This window comes from Lynx canadensis, chromosome B2, assembly GCF_007474595.2.
Source record: "Lynx canadensis isolate LIC74 chromosome B2, mLynCan4.pri.v2, whole genome shotgun sequence".
Classification (NCBI taxonomy): domain Eukaryota; kingdom Metazoa; phylum Chordata; class Mammalia; order Carnivora; family Felidae; genus Lynx; species Lynx canadensis.
The window spans coordinates 72,368,557-72,394,913 of NC_044307.1; the positions used below are offsets into that span (position 1 = coordinate 72,368,557).

The window sequence follows — 26,357 nt, forward strand, 5'->3', positions numbered from 1 at the left end:
CAAAACTGCTTGCATGCTGAGGGGCAGGTGAACCATCTATTAGGCGGGTGTTATGTTCCTGGGGGAGTAGCTCAGAACCTCAGCTCTGCAGCCTTAGCCACCATCCAGCAGGATCCCAGTCTACGTCACGCAGGTCTGTAGTAAGCACTTGCCCTCCTACACAGTCTGTAGCCGTCTTTTTCTCGATAAGGACAGTGCCAGGAATTCAGCTGGCTGAACTTCAGGCTACAACAAGGCAAGAGCTGAGAGAGCGGGACAGTTCGGCATGCTGTCACATTCTCATCAAGGTGAGATTCAAAAGTCGGGTCCCAACTGTCAATATGTAATGCCTGGATTGTTGTATTATCAGATGGACCGGGCAGCAAAAATCACTTCCACCTCTATGTTCTCTTTCATTTCACATATGAATTGCATACATTGAATAAATCTGTAAGTTAAAATGTTCCTAATAAACTACAAACACTACATTCCATGTTCTAAAATGTGAATGTAAAAATCCATATGAAAATATTTTTGAATACCTAGGAAGCCTGTGGGGAGAAACAGAGAATGACTAAATTAATGGTGCTACAACTGAAACTAGTCATCAGTCAGTGTCCAACAGAAAAACAGAGTCAAGAGTATCACAGAAAAGAGAAAAAAGAAGAGAGGCAGTCACTGATTATACTAGGAAAATGCACTGTCACATGCCTAAGGTATTGCTAGCCACTGCAAACATTAAAAACTTCTGTTTTCTGCGTAAGAAAACATTTCTTTCGTTAGTGACAAAGTTTTACCCAGAAGAGGATGCAATCCTCCTCCCCTGATTTTAGGTATGAGGCATGCAACTCAGTGTGATGACTGAGAAATTAGGAAAGCTACCAGAACGGCTGCACATCACATCTTAAAGTCATCCTAGATAAGGAATCTTATAAAGTGTAGAAAGAGCTGAATGATCTAATGTAAGAACACAAGAGCTCCTCCACTTTATTTTTGGAACCAAAAAACCCTGCAGCATGAAAAAGTGTTAAGCTAACATTTGAAGCAACAAATGGAAGGATCATTTAGAAGAAAATGGTATGTTTTATGTCTGGATCCAAAAGCTCTTCCAAAGGCAACTAATTTTTACAGTAAAAAATGCCACAATAAAAAAAGAAGCTTTTCACCAGAAGTTTTAGGCACCCAAGTTCTAATTTCACTTCTTTTCTACATTAGTAATTGGCAGTGGAAGAGAATTCAGAATACTAACAACTGAATCAAATAAATATTTAGCAGATAATTTACGTAATAAACTGATTAACAGAAAAAAATCATTTTTTCCCACAGCAGTAGTATATTTATTGTGCTGAAATCAGGTAGCGGGGAATGAATAGGTCTGGGGAAGCAGTACAGAATGTTCACAAAGATTTACAAGTCTCCAGTCATTCCACACCAAGCAGCAAAGACAAAGGTGTTGAATCCTCTCAGGCCAAACTGTTATAAGTTTTGCAAATATTCTGTATTTCTCATGACTGCATGCCTTTGGGGGAAAAAGTGGGTAACTTTAATGCACAATAAATATGTTATAGTTTACAAAATATTCTGAAATAGTTTGTCTGCACAAACAGCATACATCCTGCACCATGCAGTTTTGACATGTTGAGATAGTTAAAATATTCATGCTTTTTTTTTTCTTTTGTCACATTTTCTCTTTCAATAATGATCCCTGGTCAACATCCCCTACCAATTCAACCTATGCAATAAGACAATGTACAAGTCTCTTTCCTAGTCTATTTCCAGTTGCTCATTTATATTACATAAAACACTTTATTTGTCAACAGCAAATTTAATTTTCTGGTTCTGACTACTCTTACTTTTATTCATTTTGTGTCTTAACACCTTATAACAATCACACACTAAATTTAATGATCTTTAGCACCAAGGAGTCAAGAATATTGCCCCAAGATGGGTATACACTTCATATCTAGTTAATAAATAAGATCTTGCAACTTTGTCACAAGGAAAATATCACTCCAAAATTAAACACATTGAAAGAGAAGGATCGTTTCACGAAAAATTGGGTGTATGCTATTTGTAAAAAACGCAAAAAAAATACTAGCGGATTCGAAAGTTATTAAAATTTACATTAGAGGACTCCTTGATTTTTTAATTAAAATTTATTTAATTTTAAATGTTCTTTCCAACATAAGAGGTAGGTATATTTCCACATATGAAAAATCGGTAACAGCCACAAATCAAAACAAGGAAAGCCTGATAAAAAATCAACATACTCTCTTCTAACAGCACATAAGTGTAACTCTTTTGTGATGTTACTAATAAAGACATGAGTTGTTTCATGTTCCAATCAGACAATAATCTTAATTTTCATAATATATTTCTGATAGTAACAAGAGTATTAAAAGGCTGCCTTTTCATCACAAAAATTGTTTCCCACAGTGATTTGTGCCGCAAGTCATGGTGACCTTTGGGTCGCTAGACAGGCTTTTACTGTAATTCTTTCTTATTTTCACCAACACCATCATCATCAAGCCTCTAAGAGTCTACAGAGATCATCAGGTTTTTAAAATTTAATTACAACCAAAAGGGTATATTCAGACTAGAGGTGGAGAGATTCGACCATTCCAGTCAGCAAATGAATCCAAATGTGCAAATTTTAAAGTATCTACAGTTCCAGCTTTGGACCAGAAAATGTTAGATAACTGATTTTCATCAGTAGGCGATAATAATTTAGCCAAAAAATTCATACTGTGTTTCTGTGATCATCAGACTGAAGAATGACTGTATATAAGATACATGAAAAATCTCATGCATTAGACAACAGATGTGAACAGAGGGAGAGCCTCCCAAGTCACATAATGATTGCTTTGGTCTGGACAACATCAAGGCTAATAAAAAAAAATGTTTAAAATAAAACTTCATAAATAAAACATCTGGATATTGTATTTAACACTTTACTCTATCTAAAGGTTACTAATACATAGAGCACATTTGTCTTTTTCTCCCCACCCCAAACCCTCATTTGCTTCTTTTTCCCTGAAATTTTATATGAAATGGGAGCTTCCTCACTGTCAACAACAGTTAAGGCCCAGTTCAATTTACTCTCCTTTTGCTTTTCCATTTTTCTGCTTTTTTCCATTTTCTATTACTAGTTGTTTCTCTGATTTGCTCACACCATTTGCTGAAATACCATTCACAGCTGTTTTTCCAGCTTTTGCTTTCTTAGGCTCTTTGTATGTCCGAACATAGAAGTTAAGAAAGAGAAATATGAAGCTGATTGCATAGGCAATGAGAGCCCAGTGCATCCATTTGGGGAAGGGGCAATCAGTGTACAGAGACAGCGCTGTGTGCCCGATGGTCACGTGGAACTGAACCTGAAAAACAAAACAAAACCACAATGCAGGATACATTTACTGCAAATAGTAAATAACTTTTTTTTTTAATTTTTTTTTTTAACGTTTATTTCTTTTTGAGACAGAGAGAGACAGAGCATGAACAGGGGAGGGGCAGAGAGAGAGGGAGACACAGAATCGGAAACAGGCTCCAGGCTCTGAGCTGTCAGCACAGAGCCCGACGCGGGGCTCGAACTCATGGACCGTGAGATCATGACCTGAGCCGAAGTCAGACGCTTAACCGACCAAGCCACCCAGGCGCCCCAATAGTAAATAACTTTTAACAACACCAGAATCCTCTGCCTGGCTAAGATAGGGTCTAATCTTGCCACACTGTTCAAAGTTTAATAGCTCTCGGGCTCCCACACCCAACTCCAGCTCCCTCTCCTTCCCTCAGGAAGGGCTTCCTGCCTTTTTGTTTTTTTTCTTTTTCTTTTCCTGACTTTTTTTGTTGTTTTTCCTGCTGGTACAAAGTACCTCCATCCAGCTGGCCCTCTCTATCCCATTCATCAGGGTTTTTGTTTTGTGTGCACTTTTTTCTTTAGAACAATTAAACCTATCTGGAATTCTTAACTTCTTGGTTGTCCATCTTTCCACTAGTATGTAACTCCAGAGGGTAAGGCTATGTGTTGCTCCCTGAGGATTCCTGAGTCCTTGGCACAGGGTCTGGATTCAATGAGTATTTGTTGGATAATGCTGAATAATGTTATTAATGAGAGGGAATATCAATGGCCTAACAGAATAAAGTAAATGGTACCGTATGCCCTTTTTGATATTTGTTTTCCTCTCACATTTTAACTAATTTCTTTCCACAAAACTGTAAGCTGGTACAAATCCTTTTAAAATTGAAACTACCAAAAGGGTTTTTTATTTCTTATAAAATAGCACACAGGTAAAACTGCATTTGAATTAACACTATCCTTTACAAACTAAGATTTTTAGTAAAATTTAGTAGATATTTGAGAATAAGTGCAAAAAGAGAGAATCACTTTCAACTTTCAAAGTTTTTAAATTTTTTTAAATGTTTATTTATTTTTGATAGACAGTGAGAGAGAGAGAGAGACAGAGTGTGAGTGGAGGAGGGGCAGATAGAGAGGGAAACACAGAATCCAAAGCAGGCTCCAGGCTCTGAGCTATTAGCACAGAGCCTGATGTGAGGCTCGAACATCACAAACCACGAGATCATGACCTGAGCTGAAGTCAGACACTCAACCGACTGAGCCACCCAGGCACCCCCAACTTTGAAAGTTTTTAAAAGAAGAAAAGCCAGGGGCGCCTGGGTGGCTCAGTTGGTTAAGCGTCCAACTTCGGCTCAGATTGTGGTCTTGCAGCTCTTGAGTTTGAGCCCCGTGTTGGGCTCTGTGCTGACAAACTGCTCAGAGCCTGGAGGCTGCTTTGGATTCTGTGTCACCCTCTCCCTCTGTCCCCCTCTCCTGCTCATGTTCTGTCTCTGTCTCTCAAAAATAAATGTTAAAAAAAAAAGAAATTTTTGAAATAAAATAAATGAATAAAAATAAAAGAAAAGCCAAAAATTAAGAAGCTTTTTAATTCAGATAAGGCAAATCAGTTTAAATTCCAATATATCAATAAATGAATGACTCTCAGTAGAAGAATTATGAATTCCACAGTGTTAACAAGGGTTAGCTTTTTATAAGATTAACTGATATGATTGACTGTTATGAGAACTTCTGGCTTGAAAATACTGTGCTCTTCACAAAATTAACATCCTATTTGGAATGGGCAATTGTGGTTTCTCTTTTAAGCACAGCACTATCTAAGTTAATTACTATATAAATATTACTAAAATAATTTATTCCATGTAAGCCCTAAATTTATATCAGACTAAAGAACTTTAAATTCTCTAGGACAAAATCCAGATTTTCAGAAGTTTTGATTTCACACTGGTTCTTAGAACCTAAGTCACCAAAAGAGTATGTATGTATATAGGTGTGATCAAGTGTGGCATCACTCAAGGAGACTGTGGTGAAGACTCCAACAAAATAGATACAAAGTTCAGACGACTTCTGTCATCTCTTCATTTTCTTGTGACCATTTACTGATGACTGAGAAAAATGAATTACACAAACTATATAAACAGCTTAAACATAAACTGGAGGAAGCCTCCTGCAGCATTTTAGTTACAAATGAATCTTTCACACCCAGCATTCCCCAAAAGTTGTGTTTCCTGTTCGGCCAGCCAACTGTTTAGCAACTTAAAGCAGAGATGAATAATATTTCCAAATGTGATTCCACTGATAAATTGTGTACATGCTATGATTACAGCAAATTATAATAAATTCCAAGGCTTGAAGAATAGCTATCAGGTTGGTGTTGGATTTCCAGTTTGATTACTGGGCTAGCGCCTCTCTCTGAATGTTTCACTGATATATCCAGATGCTGCAAGAAGTCCCACTAGGCATATGTGCTGAAAATTGTCGCCTCTAAAGGCTAGCATTTGAAAAAACCTAGCTTTGCTCTCTAAGGACTATGTGTTAGGGAATTAAGAGGAGTTCTCTTGTCCTTATTCCTTTCCTTTACCCCACCCCTTCCTTGGTTCTGTACCTTCTCCTCAACTTTCATTCTCTAAACATATGGGCTCTGTTAACAAGGACTGAAAAATGGAACAGAAAACAAAATTCAAGCAAGGGCAGGATGAAGAGAGGTAATAGTAACATTTTAAATTAGAAAAAAATCACCTGAGAAAGAAGTTACACTATTTTTCTGGTCATATATGAGTTTATGTACTTTATGGTGTACTTCGAACATTTCTCTTAGAGAGACCAGAGTTGTGTTTAGCCTTTTAAGAGCATCTTAAAAGTTAGTGGCAGTGAAAACTAGGTCTATGAACAAGAAGCTCAGAGCTAAGCAGCCTCAACTCCCACATCTAGAGCACAGAGAAAGTCGACTTTGTAACAGAAAGTTGTCAAGGATAACTTAGCCCTTTAAAATTAGTAAATTCAGGGGTGCCTGGGTGGCTCAGTCATTTAAGGTTCAACTTCAGCTCAGGTCATGATCTCACAGTTCATGAGTTCAAGCCCCGTGTTGGACTCTGTGCTGACAGCTCAGAGCTTGGAGCCTGCTTCGGATTCTGTGTCTAACCTCTCTCTGCCCCTCCCCCACTCGCACTCTGTCTCTCTCTAAAATAAATAAACATTTAAAAAAAACTGCATTTAAAATTAGTAAATTCAAACATTTTCAGTGTTTCACCACAAGAAACTTTAGAAGCATTTCACTCACCAGCTGCAACATGGTCAAGTATCTTTTCCACCAAAGATATTTCTGAATCCATGGGCCAAATGCAGTTAACCCATAGTATGAGTACATAATCACATGGATGAAGGAATTCAGCTGTGCTCCAAAAAATGCTTCAGAAAAACAGAATCACAAGGTACAGAAAACTTTAGTAGGCAATAAACCATCTGAACATAAAATAAATGAATCCACATTATTTTTTAACATTTAATCTTGGGTACAGATTAGGAATAAAAAACGGAAAACATTTCTCTTCAGATCATGCTAGGTATTTTTAAAGTTTAGACTCAGGCTTTTAGCATATTAAAAAAATGAGTGTTCTTCAAATGCAAAGGATTTTCAAAGTGGCAAGGTTCCAAATGGAGCACCCCAGTGGCTTCAGTATGCCCTAATATAGAACTACTACCTATATTATTTTTCATGCTTGGGGAAAAAAGTCATGGTACATGTAATTGTATAAGTAGATTTTTAAAGCCTCATTATTGCCTTTAGATGTGCCCATAAATATATCTACGAAAAAATCGTACTTATTTCTTACTTTCCTAACAGTTTTAAATGAAAATACAAGGTGAACTGTACTACTGTAATAACCTGTACCCTGGGTCTCCAACACAGCAATAGTCTGTTTCCAGCTCAGTGATGTAAATCATCTTCAATCTACATCTGAAAAGCTGAAGACAGATCTTGGACAAACTGTGAATCCAGATCCTCTTTAACAAGGCTATATATGACTTCCTTTGAGTAAGATCCAACAGGTTCATTTAAGGCCTGTTTTAGAGCAGGAATGGGCTCTGGGCTTGGACTGGAGACGGAACCTTCAAACTCAGGAGTTACAGTTTAGTACCCTTTGAATCAGAACAACTACAATTGCTTATCAAAATATCATTTGCCACATTTAAGATTAGTTTATGCTTATCTCTGAGACAAATCTTTAGGAATTTAAGTAGCGACAGATAAAAAGCTAAAGCTTCACTTTGTTCAAATTTCTTTAAAATGAAATTAACACAGAAATAATTAACCATGAAAGTAAGTTAAAGACCAAGTCAAATTTCCAGCTTATAATTACTTTTCCACACAACACATTTATATAACTTAATATATGCAGATATGTTCCTGAAAATGCTCACCTTGTCCCCCGGCGACCCACTTAATTCCAATCCACCACAGTGTAAACATTGTACAGTGATGATATACATGAAGGAAAGAGACTTGGTTGTTTTTCTTCCTCAGGATAAAAAATACAGTGTCCAAATACTCAACCCCTTTAGATACAAAGTACCACCACAGAGCAGCAGCTATCTGTACAAAAAAAAAAGGGGGGGGGGGGAGCATGTTATAAACACCAGAGTGACACTGTATTATATGGCTTTCTATTCATTCTTAGTCCTAAACAATCTTCATTGCACAAAATGTATGAGGCATAGAATCATTTTTGCCTAAGTAGGTGTGAAACCTAGGCATCTCTCCGTAAGGGGGGGGGGGGCGGCGGGCAGGGGAGATGAGAAAGAAAGGGTCCAAGGCTATATCTACACAGTGGCAACAGTTTAGGGAAAATTTCTAGTCTGCTACATAGCGAGATGACCTGAAGTACCAAACTGCTGAACACAGAGCCGTAAACACCTTCACACTACTGTTTTTCAATATGGTAGAGAAACAGAGATAGTTACTTTGTAAAGGTTATTTCAGATGTTCATGCTTAGCCTATATTAAACTTCAGATATTCTTGCAAGTATGTTTGGGTAGCTCCTGTCTCTGTTAGTGTCTGTCTGGCACTTTAACATGTGCAACAAAGTAAATACCTAATCATAGCATTTAGTATTAGGCAGTAAAATCTTTAAAGTAGTGAGTTGAAACAAACAAATGAACAAAAGTAACAAATATTTCCTAGGTCATAAATATAATCCTACTTACATGAATAAGTCTTTTCTTTTCCTGGGCTCTAATTAAGACACCAGATGGTGCAGAAAGATTATGTTACATGCTGAGATTAAGGATCCAAGGATCCAGTGAGAGGTGACCTCTGTAAATGTTTTAAAATATTTTGCAAGAACCCTACTATAATAGTAACCTAGACTCAACTTTTTTTATATTAAGTATTTTCTCTGATACGTATCCTATGTACCAACAACAAAGAAGACAGTACATAACTGAACTGTTTATAAATCTTTTGTGTGTCAAAGGTGACTGGAAAGTAAAATATGGGAACATTATATTATCAATGCTTTATTTTTCTGCAAATATAATAAAAACTGAGTTTATGCCTATACAGATTGTGCTATGCTTAATTTACTAAACATTACATAGTTTATAAAACATTTGTTTTCCCTCAGGCTCTTAACAAATGAATTAGACTCTCTTTATAAGTTTCTATTCTTGACTGGAACCAACAAAACTCCAAAATGTCATCTTTACACTAAACATGGAATTTTCTAAGTACTGCATTCTGGTAATCCAGAACAAATGCACTCTCCCACAGCCAAATGGGACATGATGGCCATGAAAATATTTTCAGTTATATGCTTTTAAAGAAACGCACAGCTTTACTGACACACCACAATCCTATCCACTTTTGCCACTCTACAAAAGTACATTTTCAGAGTGGAGATTATAAAATTAAACCCACTTCTACTGACGAATGGTATTTTTAATGTACTTACCCTAACTTCATGAACATTATCAGAATAATCCACACTCTGGCAAATATAGCTATATCCTGCATTATATGATCCCATGAATAACTGGAAAAAAAGGGGAATAATATTTAAAGTAAAGTTTTAGTAGATACAGAATTTTTAAAACTCTAAATACAATATGCAACCTTTCAAATTATTTTAAAAAGCAATATTGTCTAAAAAATTCAAATGCATTAAACATTTAATGTATTAGAATTTCTAAAATTTGCTGTGTGTCAAGTTACTCTCAAATTGAAATCTAAATTAAAAATCACCAGTAACTCATTGACTGAGGCTTCAAATCTATCTACTTTATAATATTAAGAGAATTTTTGATTAACTATGACTCAGATCTAAGCGTGACACTGATTTCTTGCTCCAGAGTGGTTTTTATCTAACAAATGAGGTCAAAGTATCTAACTAAGTTAAATAAAAATTGTTATGAAGTTGAGATTCTATAGGCTAAGTTGTCAAAGATTTCTTTAAAAGAGAGTACTGTTTATTTTCCTAGCCTCACCACTCCCATTCTCTGGGTTCATACAGACTTTTAATAAGGAGTCTCTTTGGAAACAAAATCCTTCTACTCTTACAACTTAAAAAATGCCTGTGTCGATCTAGCCTTTAGGATTTCTTTCCAGAATGTCAGGGAGCATTTGCTGGTGACCAGAAAAGTACATGATGATTAACAGTGTGTAACAGTTAACTGATTTTAGTTGCAACCCAAAATATAATGACATAATGTAATAGGATTTCACTTGAAATCAGTATTTTACACCTGCATATTTTAATCTGTTACCAAATCTGAAACTGCTGAATAAGAATTATAAACAACAGCAACTATTTACTATTTAATATGTGCCAACACTATCAAAAATTATTTCACTTATTTCTGACCTAGAAGGCAGGTATTATTCCCATTTTACAGATGGAGAAAATGAGTCTCAGAAAAGTTAAATAACTTTTAGTGTCAGAACAGTTAATAAGGGTTATCTTGGAATCTACTGTGTCTGCTTCAAAATTCCATTTTAAAACAACTGTTCCATACTTTCTGTATATTTCATATTTTTGTTACCCAAACATGAAAAATGTCAATAATACAAAATTTACCTTTTAGAGTAGCTAACGGTTATCTTGGGGTACAATATTACATGATGGTTTTACACATTCTAATTTCTTAATTTCCAATAACCCTGGGGAATTACAAGGTGACTTTAGTAAACCTACCTCTCTGAAGATAAAAAGGTTAAGCAAAACCATCCCAAAATTATAGACAATGAGTACTAAGCGCATCTGGAAAGGTTCTCGGTCCTTCATCCATTTTGGACCCAGCCACACGAACAAGAGATAAAAAGTACTTATACAAAGTGTAGGCCATGGAGACTGCATCAGAGGCCAGTTCTCCACACGTTTATCTACAGAAAGAACAAAGTGATATTAAATTCATTAAACAATACATTCTTTTGAAGTGAATTTCTCAGGAATTATAATATTTCAACTTAGCTTTTTTCCTAATTTGACCAAATGCAAGTCATTTTTCTCTGAGTCACAACAAAAATACATGGCATTAAAACCAAAGAAATGAGACCAATTCCTGTGAGTAGCTTTTGAAAATTATGTTTCACTCCTATGGCACACATTAAGTTTTATAGAGAACCTAGAGAACAAAGACAAGAAATCAACCTTGCTAAAAACACAGAACAATCTGGGGGTGAAAAGTTAATGAAAGACTTCATAGACAGAAAATAAATTTTTTTAAACGTTTATTTATTATTTTTGAGAGTCAGACAGAGTGCGAGTGGAGGAAGAAGAGAGAAAGAGGGAGACACAGACTCTGAAGCAGGCTCCAGGCTCCGAGCTGTCAGCACAAAGCAACGATGTGGGGCTCGAACTCACGAATCGTGGAATCATGACCTGAGCTAAAGTCAGACGCCTAACAGACTGAGCCACCCAGGCGTCCCAGAAAATAAATATTTTAAGGAGAAACTTGTCATTCATATCAAACATATGAGATTTATCAGAGCAGTTTGGAAGCTGCTCCCTCCCTACCTAAAGCAAAGCAGGAAAAAATAGCAAACTGAAGAGGTGGAGCAATGCAAGCAATTGCCTGGCATATTTTTGGACACTAAGACAAGAGTATAGTTATATTTGTGTGATTAAATTAGGGGGGACTACAGTTCTCTAATTTATTTAAATGGAAATCACCATATCCAAGATATTTCCATTATATTCAAGACATGGAATATAACCAACTTATGAGCTCTTCTCTAAAGCTATAAGCATTTACTTCACATATGTGCAAGTATTTCATTTAAAATGAGTCAATTGTCCTTAATATTCAGATATGCAACCTTGAATCAATTTTACAATAGAGCTCTGCCACAAGTAACATTTCTAAGAGAAGCATGCTAATGAAATACAGGGCTAACAAAGATTAATATTCTAATAAATTATAAAAAGATAGTGAAATTTATATTTCTAAAGGCTAACCAGTATTTTACAGGTTGTGAATCTAATGTCTAGTTTATGCTTGGTAATGCAAAACATTTCCTTGTTCCATGCTGAAGAATAGGATGTACTTTTAAAATAGCAACAACAAAAAAATCCTGTCTTTCAATCCATTCCTAAAATCTAGCCTGAATAAATTTAACTTAATTACTCATTAAAATATCCCACCATTTAAAATGTCAGTTTTACTGAGACTATATATGCAGAAGAGTTCTGGATTAGATAATTAGGTTTCAAAATAACTTACTTAAAATTAGTCTGTTTCTATACACTATTGATAGAAAATAAGATAAAAGGAAGGAAATGGAAGTAGAACAATGTTTAATAACATAGTCTCCCAAGTCAGGAAGTGACATAATAACTATGGTTTCTACGAAATAAGAGTTGTTAGAAAGATGGGCTAGTGACTTGAAAGAAAAACACATATGAAAACAAGAAAAAACAAAAACTAATTTTATTTCAGAGTTTACAGGAGAGGCTTACTATCTACTAATGGAAATTATGGTTCTGCCACTCAAATCAAAACATATTCCAGCGTTAAAAATAAACTAAAACACAAGACAGGAGAAAACAGTCCTCTTATAAAGAGGGTGGCTTAAAAGATGAGTGGCTGACTTTTGTTGAAGGCACCGTGCCACAATGGTCTTATCACTGATTGTCTGCTTTTCTTTAATATTGTCATATTATCCTGCTATGACCATATCTTTCTATGCCAAAGTCCCCCCTTAAAACATGGCATATTTATCCACTTAGATATTTATTTCCTATAGGAAAAAAACTTAATACAAATCCCTAAATCCTAGTAGCTTGTGGTGTCCTATTCCTTTCTAGAAACTGGAGGGCAGACATTGTTTTTCCAAGTGTTTGAAACAAAGAGCAAAAGGTGTCTGTTATGAGATAATCCACATAGCAAAGAAAGGAAGATAACTTCATCTGAAAGGAGATTCTAATTTCTAACATCACAGATTATATCACACTCTTATCACACACCGAATTCCTGCTGATTTCAAAGTTAAGTTCTGAACAAGTAGAAAGCAATTAGAGAAAAAGGTCCAAAAATTTTCCCCAAATCAAGAATGAATAAAAATGTTCATTCTTTTTGATATATAGTGTGGGTAGCCTGTACCATTCTCTTACTCAACAGAGAAGTTTAAAGAGAGAACTAAGAAAGACACCGAGAAGGAAGGGACACAAGTAAGAAGCTGGAGATCTGACAATATGAAACAACAGAGGCCAACATAAGAGTAAAAAGGTGGAGGGGAGTAGGTAAGAAATAACAAGAGATACTAGAAAAGGCATTTGAGACTCTATCAGTAAACAGATGGGCTGAGTTTTAATATCAGCTCTGCTACCATTTAAGGGCACCATCTGTCTTCATCCTGTTCATCTATAAAACCTATTGGAGAGAAAGGGAACTAGATTAGTATTTCCCCAACTTTAATGAGAAAAACAATCACGGGGAGGGAAAGCATAGCTTAAATGCAGGTTCTGACTCAGTAGGTCTTGGATATAGTCCACTTATTAGGAAGATTCTGCATTTTCTAGGAAGCTCCAATGGATGCTATGTCAATATTCCATGGCCCATCCTCTGAGTAGCAAGAAGCTACACAATCTCTTAGGGTTTTTTTATTTTAATTTCTGAAAGTTGTTACTTTTAAAAAATGATAATTAGGAAGAAGAATGAAACTTAAGGTGAGGAAAACTGGGTCCAAAAAATGGGCAATTTTCACTGGTCAGGGAACACATTTTGCATGCCAGAGTACCCGACATTTCTATTCCACTGCGGCACTCATCACACTGTCCTATACCTTCTTTTAAAATGCAATGTCCCTGAAGGCAGGGGCTGTGTCTTTCATTCGTGTACTGCAATGCTCATGAGGGTGCCTAAACAACATTTATTTGATACATAAATTATGAGTGGTTGATTTGTTTTTCCATTTTAGTCCTTTATTCTTGATGCCTTCAAATGAAATCCAACAGTACATATACTGATATTCCAGGTTTCTTCAGTGCCCAGCAACCCTTTCTACAGCTCCTCCCAGATCCTCCTCTATGGGACATATAACTTGAACCCAAGTCAGCACTTCAACCCAGTATTTAGGGGTAAATGTGTGCTCTCTCTCTCTGCCTCAGTGTCTTTACTTCATTGCTTTCTCCAGGGAAAAAAGGCAATGCCTCCCATTTCTATATCCAACATTGCAAGTCATGTGTTCATTTAGCAACCACTTAACAAAACCATCTTCAGACTATAAAAGTCCATAGTTCACACCGTATCTTTCTCAAAATAGCCCACCAGTTCACCAGGGTCAGAAAGCCCTCAAGAATTCCACCTGCAATACGCATTATGGAAGTTGTAGTAACTGTCAGCAATCTGAACACAGCATCACAACCCCGATCCTATGGTGATATTTGCATATCTCTCCATGTCTCTGCAGTTACTTGTGTCTTTCTAAATTTATTTGCATAAATATTTCCTTTAGTACTTCTGACAAGATGCGTATATCCAATACTTCTTTTACTTGTTCCCTTGTCCACTAAAAAGGATGAAGTGAGTCACAATAGTGTCATACAATAATATGAAAATTCACGATTACTAACAGGTCCCCCACACAAGTCTTGAGCAAGAAAAAAAAAAAAAGAAACGAAAAGAAAAGAAAGAAAAAAGATGTAGAGTTAGAACAGTAAAAGAAGATCATGAATACTAAAGCTTTTATTTATTTTATATAATCTTAAAATAATGAATTATCCAGCCTGTCATTAACTCAAATGTTTCAATAACATTTTTACATGTTGCCTCTCTTCTAAGAAAGATGTGTACATCTGCTTAGATTCTTTGTTTTTTCCAGTTCTATTGAGACATAATTGACATACTTCACTATGTAAGTATAAGGCATACAGCATGATGGTCTGATTTACATATATTGTTAAATGATTACCACAATAGGTTCAGCTAACATCTATCTTTTCATAGATAAAACAGAAAGAAAACAATAAAGGGAAAAAATGGTTTCCTTGTGATGAAAACTCCTAGGATTTACTCTCATAACAACTTCCATGTGTATCATACAGCAGTGTTTGCTACAGTCATCATGTTGTACATTACACCCCTAGTGCTTATTTATTTTATAACTGGAAGTTTGTGCCTTTTGACCACCTTCTTCTAACACCCCCTTCCCCCTTCCCTTGGTAAGGACACATCTGATCCCTTTTTCTGAGTTTTGTTTATTTGTTATAAACAGCATATTTTAAGGGTAAATTAAATCTTCTATTCATTTGAGTTACACTGAATCTAAGTGTAGATTACACACATTAGAGTAAATGATGACATATTTCCAATATGCTGTCAATATCCTAATTCTACACAGTTGTGGACAGGAATTCACACCATGAATTTATTAGGAAAAAAACAAGAGAGAAAACAATTCAACTGAAATCCTATTCCTCCTGCCACCACTGAAGTCAAACTGTCATCAAGGAATACCCAAGATTCAAATGGGTTTTATATAACATTCTTAGAAATTCTCTATTTGTACAGTTTGGGGGGAGGGGATCAATATGGCACAAATATAAACTGACTCTAGTTGACTTGTCAAATTGTCTTATTTTTATATTTTATATCTAAGTTTATTAACATGTTTATGCCTCCATGTCTTAGTGATTTTGCTCTTATTTTGAGCTTATCAACAATTTTAAGCCATTTGTGTTACATGTAAACCTTTACCTAAAGGAGGGCTGTACAATTTTAGATTTAGATATGATCTCTTTATATTAAAAATGAAATTCAGAGAAGTCAAGAGCCTCATGTAGCCTAGCAGGTATTCGAATACCACTCAGTTTTCACGTCCATTAATTTTAAGAGAGATGATTTCCATCAATTTGATACCAATACCAAATTTTGGGTACAAATGGTATGTTAAGATAGAATTGTGACTATCAATCATGTTTCTTTAAGGGAAAGAAAATAAGAGAGACCTACAAAAGTTCCCTTAGTAGAAAGAAGGACAAGAGATAGTCACACTAAGTTTCATACTTTTTTAGGTGCTACATCTAACACACCTGGTCTAGGATCATGAATGCTTTGGAAGCCATAACACAAAGAAAGGTGGGAAAAAACTAAGGATGTCCAGCCTGGAGAAAAGAAAGAGGACTCATCAAACACTAAAAGACCTAAAGAGAGCTCAGATTTATTCTCTAATTCCATAGAGTTAGAACCAATGAAAAGAAGTTTTAGGAAGCTGAATTACACCTGAATTCAGAAAATTTCTAAGAACTTGGTCTTTCTTTTTGTAAGAAGAAAGAGCTGTCTTCTTTGGCAATGAGTTCCTTATCCTAGTTTTAAATTAAATTTAAGCGAACCTAGAGCTAAGCATTGTAGCACATCAAGTTCAGGAGCAAGAGACTATTTTAACAATAAGAATTACTAAGATACATTATCTTAACTCTTTCAGACCCTTAAGAGTTAATTTTTTTCCTCAAGAAATAGTTTCCATTTAGAACATTTTGATTGTTTCATAAAGCTCATACCAAGTGAGAATGATTTATTTACAAACATTCGTTCAGTCAGTAATCATAAAATTTTATTTGTATTAAAAGGTCATGTAATAGTTACACAACTGTATGTGTCAAAACTCACACACTGTTAAATAAAAAGAGTTAGTTTTATTATGTGTAGATTATACCTTTACAAATGGGAGGTAAAATGGTCTATCTGAAGTGGAGCTTCCTTCAAACATGCTACACCAACAGGTTTTTATTCTTAACCTGATCTGTAACTTAAAATCACACAGCATGATGGATACATAGAATAGACTTTGAAGTGAGACTCTCCACCCCTTCTGAGCTAAGTGATTTGGGGAAGGTAGTCTGGTTCCTGACCTGTCAAAACTCATTTACTAGAAAAGGAGACAGACATAAAAAATCTATTGCTTTGCAGGACAATGAGCACAATATAAGAGAAGACAGTTAAGAACAGTGGTAGGACAGGGGACAAGATGGACTGCAGGGATAGACATCTGAATTGTTTCTTGAAGGAAAGAAGAGGAATTTGCCAAACAGAGAGAACGAAGGCCTTCTTACAGACAGAAACATATGTATAAAAAGCCCCAAATCAAGAAATAACACATTTATTCTGAAAACTAAGCAGGCCTGAGGTAGAGGATATTTACAAAGGAAGATGGCAGGAAATGACTGGAGACTTATGGGTCAGATCAGACCTAGGAGAGTCTTACAAGCTATGCTGAAGAGGCTAGAATCTGTCTGGTAGATAATGGAGAGATGCTTAATTGGTTAAAAATAGGGAATCACGTTTAGCTTATAAAAAATAATGGCAGAAGCAGTGGGAGATGGACTGAAGGGGAAGAGGATACATCAAGAGGCAAGGAAACCAGTTGGATCAGTGGTTCTCAAACATCTCTGTTGCCAGGCCACCCACATAAGAACCATCTGCTTGTTAAAAGTATAGATTGTTGGGCCCCACCCTAGATCTACTGAATCAAAATCTCCATGGATAGGGCCAGGACTGTGATCTCAATGTTCCTCTGGTGATTCTGGTGGGCAGTCAGACTTGGACACCACTATAATGCAAGAAATGATGGAAACCTGAATTAAGAGGGCTGCACTGGTGATGAACATAGGCAGACATGAAAGTAATCTCTACAGACGTGGTGACTGATGCAGATGTAAGAGCGAAGGGTGAAAGAAAATTCAAAAGTACTCCCAGATTTCTGGCATGGCTGGTGGCAGAAGTGGTGAAACCATGATCCTGGCCAGAGCATAAAAGGAGAGGAACAGATCTGGAAGGAGATCCAGGACAGAGCATAAAGGAAGAGAAATGAATCTGGAAGGAAATGACCAGGTGACTTTTTAAACATCCTGTGTCTGAAGTACTTGTGTGTGTCTGAAGTACCTGGGTGGACGTATCCAGTAGGCCTTGTGGCTGCAGAGAACTACCAGGGTTACAGACACATGGAAGAGTCACTGGCAATGTGACTCACTCACATCGAGTTTGAGGTCACAAGGGAAAGAGCATGTGGAATGAGAGAACAAAATGAACAAGGAATGAAGCCTGGGGAACACTTAAGGGAAGAGTGGGAGAAACGGAAGTGAAGCAACCAGAGAAAAAGGAAAGGAGAGTAAGATGTTTCCAAAAGGATGGGGTAAGCAACAGACACTTACAGATGGAGAATCAACTGTTCTTTTCTTTTCAATCAGGAAATAGTAACTACTTCACAGGTTGATGTGTGATGATTAAATGTAAAAGCTGTAGCACACATGAATACCACAATTGTTGTTCCTTCTGCTGTATCCTATTCCCTACCCATGCCACATCTTCACACAGGTGTGTCTTATTTCAGGAATAAGCTGAGTCCCTCCCATTAAAAGTCAAGTCCTGAGGTGCCTGGGTGGCTCAGTCAGTTAAGTTTCTGACTTCAGTTCAGGTCATGATCTCACAGTTTGTGAGTTTGAGTCCCGCGTCGGACTCTGTGCCGACAGCTCAGAGCCTGGAGCCTGCGTTGGATTCTGTGTCATCCTCTCTTTCTGCCCCTCCCACACCTGCACTCTGTCTCTCTCTCAAAAATAAACATTTAAAAAAAAGTTTTTTTTTTTTAAAGTCAAGTCCTGCGATGTCTTCTATGCCTTTTCTTCCTGCTCTAAAGTTCTCTAGATTGCAAATATTGACTCTCAAGTCAGCCTACCAACACTGGAATCCTAGCTCTCTAATTTACTAGGTAAATACATTGAGCAAGTCACTTAAGTCTCTCTGGCTTTATGGATGATAACAGCGTTGTTGGCAGGAATAAGATATTGCTATATGTATGGTGCCTGACACAGAATAAGAGTTCAATAAGTGTTGGCACTGTCATTATTATTGATAATAATTAAGCCACTAAATCCTCTTTTCCAAGAGAAGAGCTTAACCAAATGAAAGGGAAAATACCATCAATAATAAATTGTATAAGAGTTTAAACTGAGAAAACAGAACATTTTTATAACTTATATACTGAGAAGACAGCACATTCTATAATTTATTCAGGAGAACAAATACATAACAAGTCTAACTTTGCATTTTGAATTATTTAGAGGCTACTTAAAAGAACAAAACCTCTTTTTTAATAAAGTGTAAACCAGAGGTGCGTGGGTGGCTCAGTTGGCTAAGCCTCTGACTTCGGCTCAGGTCATGATCTCACAGTTCATGGGCTGGAGCCCCGCATCAGGATCTGTACTTATAGCTCAGAGCCTGGAGCCTCCTTCGGATTCTGTGTCTCCCTCTCTCTCTGCCCCACCCCCGCTCGTACTTTGTCTCTCTTTGCCTCTCAAAAATGAATAAATGTTAAAAATATTAAAAATGAAAGAAAGAAAAAAAAACAAAATGTAAATAAATAATATGGATTTAATTTTCATAAATAACAAAATATTCATAATCCAATAGTTTTGAAGTAATCCAAGTCCTTTATAAACCTCTACTTATACACAAACAACTGTAATTAATTCTTGTAATTGATTTTTCTTAAAGCTTCTTAGAATTCAGGTTTCTACCAATCAAAATGAACTTTATTTCCCAAGTAGTCTAAGCTAGTTATCATCTTCCAAAATAAAAAGCAGTAAAATTTTTAATTTTTAGGACATACAAATTTCTAGAATTAACAAAAGTGAGCACAAGACTAGGAAATAATTCTAGTCAGGTGATGACTTAGGAACACACATGGAACAGAGGGAGTGTGGTACAGGGACAAGGGACAGGACTTGAATTAAGAACACCTGGATCCCAGGTCTATCTATGTGCTAGCCCCATGACTTAACACCTGAAACTGTTGGAGCACACTTTCCTCTTATGTAAAATGGGGGTAATAATAAAATTACCCAAATCACAGAGTTGCTTTGAGGCTCAAATTGATAACCCTCTGTAAGAAGCCCCTCCAACATTAACTCGTTTTTTATTTTAAAAGTATTAAATATGTATTTCTTTTGAAACCTTTAAAGCACACTGTGATTACCTCTATTATACCATGCAACTGTCCGTTTAGTCTGTTTAAGCACATCCCACACAGACTGGGCAGGGGCAGTATTGTTATTTCTATAGCCATAAAGGCTTGTTAACAGTGGATGTACCCAGCAAATGGCTGAAGACTAGTGGACTGGATGAAGGCCGCAAAGTGTCTGCAAAATAAATATTATTATTATGGCTACTGCTATTGTGAGAATAGACATTCAAGACATTTCTCAACTGCCCTTTTGATTCAGTTAAAATGAGCAAGAGTTATTGATCAATATGGTTCTAAAAGGTATACAAAGTCCCTGCTGGGGTAAAAAAACAACTAAATATTCTATAAAAATCCATGCCATTGTTTGTTTTTCTTAAACATATTTTTAAAGCAATCGTTTAGGAACATTTGTAAGTCTTCTTTTTCAATATTAGTACAAAGTAGCAGATTATCAAAGAAATTAAGAGTCCTCCATTCCCTTGCTATTCCAAGTGTGGTACACCAGCAGAAAAGTATCTCCTGGGAGCTAATAGAAATGCAGCATTTCAGGGGCGCTTGAGTGGTTCAGTCGGTTAAGTGTCCAACTTCAGCTCAGGTCATGATCTCACTGTTGGTGGGTTCAAGCCCCGTGTCGGGCTCTGTGCTGACAGCTCAGAGCCTGGAGCCTGCTTTGGATTCTGTGTCTCCCTCTGTCTCTGCCCCTCCCCCACTCGCACTCTGTCTCTCTGTGTCTCTTGAAAATAAATACATGTTTAAAAAAATTTTAAAGAAATATAGCATTTCAGGCCTCATTCCTGGACTACTAAGCCAGAATGTGTATTTTAATAAGATTCGCAGGTGATTTACACATTAAAATCTAAGAAGAACTGCTCTAGTTTACTCATAAACGTGGGCCTATTTTATATTAAAATCCAGTCATAAAAGCTTGGTTTATTTATTTGTTCCTAGAGTCTACCTGAATCACTTTATTTTCCTTTTAACAACATCTACATCTGTTTAACCTGCCATAAACAAAAACACACGCCTACCAACCAACTAGAGATACTGAGTAGCTTTGGGAGTATATTCAAGACATTGAGAAGTATGTACTATATATTTTCCAAAACTATTCATCCTTCTTTAATAAGTTAGAACCAACAGCTGCGAATCAATACCATTTTTTACACCTGTATACTAACCACTAATATACAAGTAATATTGTTAAAAATCCATTTGCCTTTACTGACTACACAAAAATAATAGTCAATGTCACACCGTACACTAGAGGAACCCCAGAGGGAAACCGCAGACTTTTTCTTAATGAGGTAGTCAATGTCTTCCTCCATTAATTATAAAGGTCATGAGGGCCAGGGCCACAGTCTTTATTCCTTGATGTATCCATATAACAATGCCTAGGATACAAGTGCCCTCAAACATTTGTTAAAAAGAAAATTTTTAATGAAAAATGTAGGTAACTGTTGTCAAGAAGACTTTGAGAAGGATTTTATCTCTATGATAAGGGTAAACCAAATAACAGCATAAGGCCTTTTCTGGATTCTAGTCTAACATGTGATGCTTAATATATTCTCCAAGCCAAGTAAGGTTTTGGGTGTCAGTGAGATGGAAGAAGGCAGAACTAGAGGAGAAAGGGTCTGTATACAGCTGGATACAATGGACAGGTAACAATCCAAGATAAACTCTGGAAGTAAAACACAGATTCTGAAGGCACTGCGTGAAGGAAAGTGTAGTACGTTCCCACTGAGTCAGAGTGATGAGCAGGGAAAATTTCTGCTTTAGCCTCCCCTTACATCCTCAGGAAAAAGGGTGATGGTTTGAATTAGGAAGAGTGCCTGGATGAATGTAAGGAAAGGGCAGACCTTGCAGAATATAGAGGTGGTGCAGGCAGAGGTTCGGCTAAAAAACGATGAAGAGGTCGGCGTGTGATGGGCAGACAGGAGGGAATGGAGGTCTCCACCAGCAAGGCAAGGGTAAGCTGCAGTATCTGAGGGGACGAGGGGGCAAATGGCCTGAAAGTAGTTACAACAGGAGGGCAAAAATGTTTTCTGTAACTGAGTTGTAGAACAGTCACCAAAGAGCCTGAAAGCATGGATAAAGGAGTTAAAAAATAGAGAAAAAAGGAAAGAAGAAATTTGGTTCTAAGTCTGCCTGAGCAGAGATCATGAAAAAGGTAGAAAGTGAGACAAATGATAAAATCTCCCACAGAGAGCAGATGCACAGGGGGGGATTCAGACACTGCAAAGGAGAAAAGACAATAACACAGATGAGGTGAGTGAATCATTGTGTGTTGCAAGCTGGAAGACTGATTCCTTTGAGGTTTAACTTCAAAGGATTAGTACTAGAAGGAGACGATCCAAGGAAAGTCAGTTCACTCACTTGGGAAAAGGGAATAATAATAATTTATTCTTTTCAATAAATACAGCCCAAAGGAATATGAGGATTAAATGTGATAATACATATAAAGCATTAGACATACTGCCTGGAACTTAGTAAGCATCCAATAAATGTTTGCTATTATTAGTAGACAGTAAAACAGTATTTGTTGGATGAATAGGAAGCTTATACTGCCTTAGGAAAAAGTCGCTCATGTAGGAAGGTGAAAGGTCCCAGCTTGATTAGGTCCCAGCTCCATTACTTTCCAGCTGTTTTGCTGGTGTTGTTTTAAGAATTTAGCTTTTCAAAAAAAATGTTAATTGAGTTTTGAGAAAGATAGAGAGAGCACAAGCGGGAGAGGAGGACAGAGGATCGAAGTGGGCTCTGCACTGACATCAGTGAGCCCGATGTGGGGCTCAAACTCACAAACCACAAGATCATGACCTGAGTCAAAGTCATATGTTCAACTGCTGAGCCACCCAGGTGACCCCAAGCTGTGTAGTTTTAAGTCTGTTTCTTCATCATATAATGATTAAATAATACCTACCTTATAGGGATGCTATGAACATTAAATAAGGTGTATAAAACACATACTGCAGCATTTTACAAGTCCATAAGGGTCTTATTCTAGAAGCTCAATAAATAGCAGTAAGTTTCACTATGTGCAGATGACATCTAAATCCATGGTTGAAATATATATATATATAAATACATATACACACATATATGTATATATATATATATACACACACACACATATTTACATATACTTATGTATATATTTGACCCTCGAACATCATAGGTTTAAACCACATGAGTCCACTTCAATTCGTAAGTTATTTTCAATAAATACAGTACAGAACTGTAAATGTATCTTCCTTATGATCTTCTTAACATTTCTTTTCTCTAACTTTCTTTATAATTAAGAATACAATATATAATACATATAACACAAAGTACATTAATCAACTATTTATGTTATGGTGAGGTTTCTGGTCAATAGTAGGCTATAAGAAGTTAAGTTTTTGGGGAATCAAAGGTTATACATGGATTTTTGACTGTGCAGGGGGCAGCATTTCTTAACCCCTGAATTATTTAAGTCAGTTGTGTATTTTTCCCCCAGACCTCTTAATTGCCTAAAATCCCCCCACCTTTTGGCATTGTTTCCCTTTCCCTACAAACTGGCTCTTATGAATATGTCTTCATATATATGTATTTGATATGAAAGAATGACGCCTCACATCCTGGAAGCCAAGATAAAATGCAGCTAAGTGGTTTCCTTCTTGCTGCATTTTCACATTTTGCTTAACTTCTCAGAAAAGCAGTCATAAAACTTCCTCCCTGTGCTAATCTGGAAGTTCAAAGTCCAAACATCCCCTAGTGCCACTAATGATCTTAAGGATTTAAGGAAACTGAAATGGTATTTCCTTTTAGCAAAAAAACAAAACAAAACAAACAAAAACACTGAAAATACCATTGAAGTGTGTGTATGTTTTAATGGGAACTGTGACCATAATCTTCTCTTGCTAACAGTTCTATATGCTGAATATCCAATGGGTAATTTACTGTTGGTCCTGAATTTATTTCTTTTCACTAATTACCAATAGTTTCACACTTAGACTATGAAATTTAGCAAAAATTTTCATAATTCACTTTGAATATATTTTTTTATTTTTAAAGAGAGCACGTGTGGTAGAGGAAGAGAGAATCCCAAGCAGGCTCCATGCCTGGACCCGCCTCCTGCCTCCTGGCTGCCCCCCAACCCCCGCCATCCCACCATGACATCACAAGCTGAGCCGAAACCAAGAGTTGGATGCTCAACCAACTGAGCCACCCAGAAGCCCCTGAATATACTTTTTTATAGTTCTAGCTACTCCACCATATAGAAGTCAACTTTATCTTCTCAGGCTAAATACTTATGTTGTTTATATTTTACATATATATACAATTTAAATATATAAATCTATATAAATATCAGTTTTTAGTTTAATCTCATACAACAGCCTTACAGTACTTTTGAGTATTTCAGACGTTTTTATTTAGATTGCCTCTGGCGGTATTACAACTTTGTTCAGATTTAGTATTCTAAGTAGTGACAGTACATAGATAAGATAGATAGCAGTATAAGATCAAGTAAAGTAGGTCAGAGGTTTGATTATTGCTTTCCTGCTTGGCTAGTGTGATGGGAGACAAGAGCACTGGGCTAAGAAACAAAACATGCTATTAATACCCATTTTCGCTACAGCGTTCATCCACAAGTGATTTAACTTCTATGACTCTCAGAGACTTCTAAACATATGAAAATAATAATGCCTACCAGTCCCATCTTCCAAGGTTGTAAAGTTCTTGCTAAAATTGTAAAATAAAATACAAAGGCAAGGTTGTCTTTCTTGTTATTTGCTACTTTCTAGCCATTTGGGTACTGCTCTTTAGGCAACACCTATGCATTCCCTTTATAAAGCCATTTTATTGTAAGCTGAAAAAATAAAACAATAAAAACTTAAAGAATAAAATAGATATTTATTTTTTTTTAATTTTTTTTTTTTACGTTTATTTATTTTTGAGACAGAGAGCATGAATGGGGGAGGGTCAGAGAGAGAGGGAGACACAGAATCTGAAACAGGCTCCAGGCTCTGAGCTGTCAGCACAGAGCCCGATGCGGGGCTCGAACTCACGGACTGCGAGATCATGACCTGAGCCAAAGTCGGTCACCCAACCGACTGAGCCACCCAGGTGCCCCGAATAAAATAGATATTTAGTTTAACAACAAAATGAATTTATGTGAGGAGAGCAGAGAAATTGCAATTTTGAACATGCAAACCATGGTGAACCACAGGAAAGTCCTAAGAACAAAGGAGGAGAGCATCCTTTTTTTTTTAATTTGTTTTTTCTAACATTTATTTATTATTGAGAGACAGAGAGACACAGAGCATGAGCAGGGGAGGGGCCAAGAGCTGGAGAGACACAGAATCCAAAGCAGGCTCCAGGCTCCAAGCTGTCAGCACAGAGCCCGACGCGGGCTTGAACTCACAAACTGCAAGCTCATGACCTGAGCCGAAATCAGACTGAGCCAGCCAGGCGCCCCGAGAGCATCCTTTTAATAGAGGGGAAAAAAACAAGTTGGCAGAGGTTGTTAAGAATGGTCCATGGGGGGGCACCTGGGTGGCGCAGTCGGTTAAACGTCCGACTTCAGCCAGGTCACGATCTCGCGGTCTGAGTTCGAGCCCCGCGTCGGGCTCTGGGCTGATGGCTCAGAGCCTGGAGCCTGTTTCCGATTCTGTGTCTCCCTCTCTCTCTGCCCCTCCCCCGTTCATGCTCTGTCTCTCTCTGTCCCAAAAATAAATAAACGTTGAAAAAAAAATTAAAAAAAAAAAAAAGAATGGTCCATGGGAAGAGGGTGAGAGTTCAGGGCTGTGGCAACTTCTCATTGGCTGGGTTGCTGCTGGCCAAGGAGAAAATCTTCCTCCTGCTAGGGTATTAAAGTAAGCCTCTTCTTGTCTGTGGGAGTATATAAAGTAGGCTGTGACAAATGGTACATGCCTGAGAGTTCTCCCTTCACGACTTCCCAATTCCATTTTTAATGAGGTTTTCCTTTACACATTTTCACAGAATCAACTGTTGTACCACTGAACACTGAAGAAAGATCATTTCTACAGGTGCTATATTAATTTTATAATATATGAATTTTTTTAATTGTGGTGAAAACACATAACAAAATTGACTTAATCATTTTTAAGTGTACAGTTTAATGATATTAAGTATATTCACAGTGTTGTACAACCAATCTCCAGAACTTTCTCATCTTGCAAAACTGAAACTCTCTACCTATTAAACAACTCCCCATCTTTCCCTCCTCTTAGGCCATGGCAATCAACACTGTACTTTCTGTTTCTATGAATTAGACCACTTCAGAGAGCTTATATAAGTGGAATCATCAATATTCGTTTTTGTGACTGGCTTTTTTCACTTAGCATAATGTCTTCAGGGCTCACCCTTTTATAGCATACATCGGATTTCCTTCTCTTTTAAGGCTAAATAACATTCCCTTGTATGTACACACTACATTTTGTTTATCCATTCATTCACCAATGGACATCTTCCACCTCTTGGCTATTGTGAATAATGCTGCCATGAACATAGGTGTGCAAAACTATATGAACTTGTTTAACAATACATATCTGTGCCTTAGTTTTTGTTTAATAAATAAA

General features: G+C 36.8%; 1 protein-coding gene across 1 annotated transcript in view; it reads right to left on the bottom strand.

Moving 5' to 3' along the window:
* Positions 1-1,289: 1,289 nt before the first annotated feature.
* Positions 1,290-26,357, bottom strand: part of ELOVL4 (ELOVL fatty acid elongase 4) — a 33,012-nt gene continuing 7,944 nt past the window's right edge. Inside the window, exons 2-6 of the mRNA XM_030315888.1 lie at positions 10,517-10,704; positions 9,278-9,358; positions 7,748-7,919; positions 6,606-6,733; positions 1,290-3,350 (exon numbers count right to left, since the gene is read on the bottom strand). Coding sequence (XP_030171748.1) covers positions 3,075-3,350; positions 6,606-6,733; positions 7,748-7,919; positions 9,278-9,358; positions 10,517-10,704 — 845 coding nt within the window. The 3' untranslated portion in view covers positions 1,290-3,074. The remainder of the gene's footprint in view (positions 3,351-6,605; positions 6,734-7,747; positions 7,920-9,277; positions 9,359-10,516; positions 10,705-26,357) is intronic.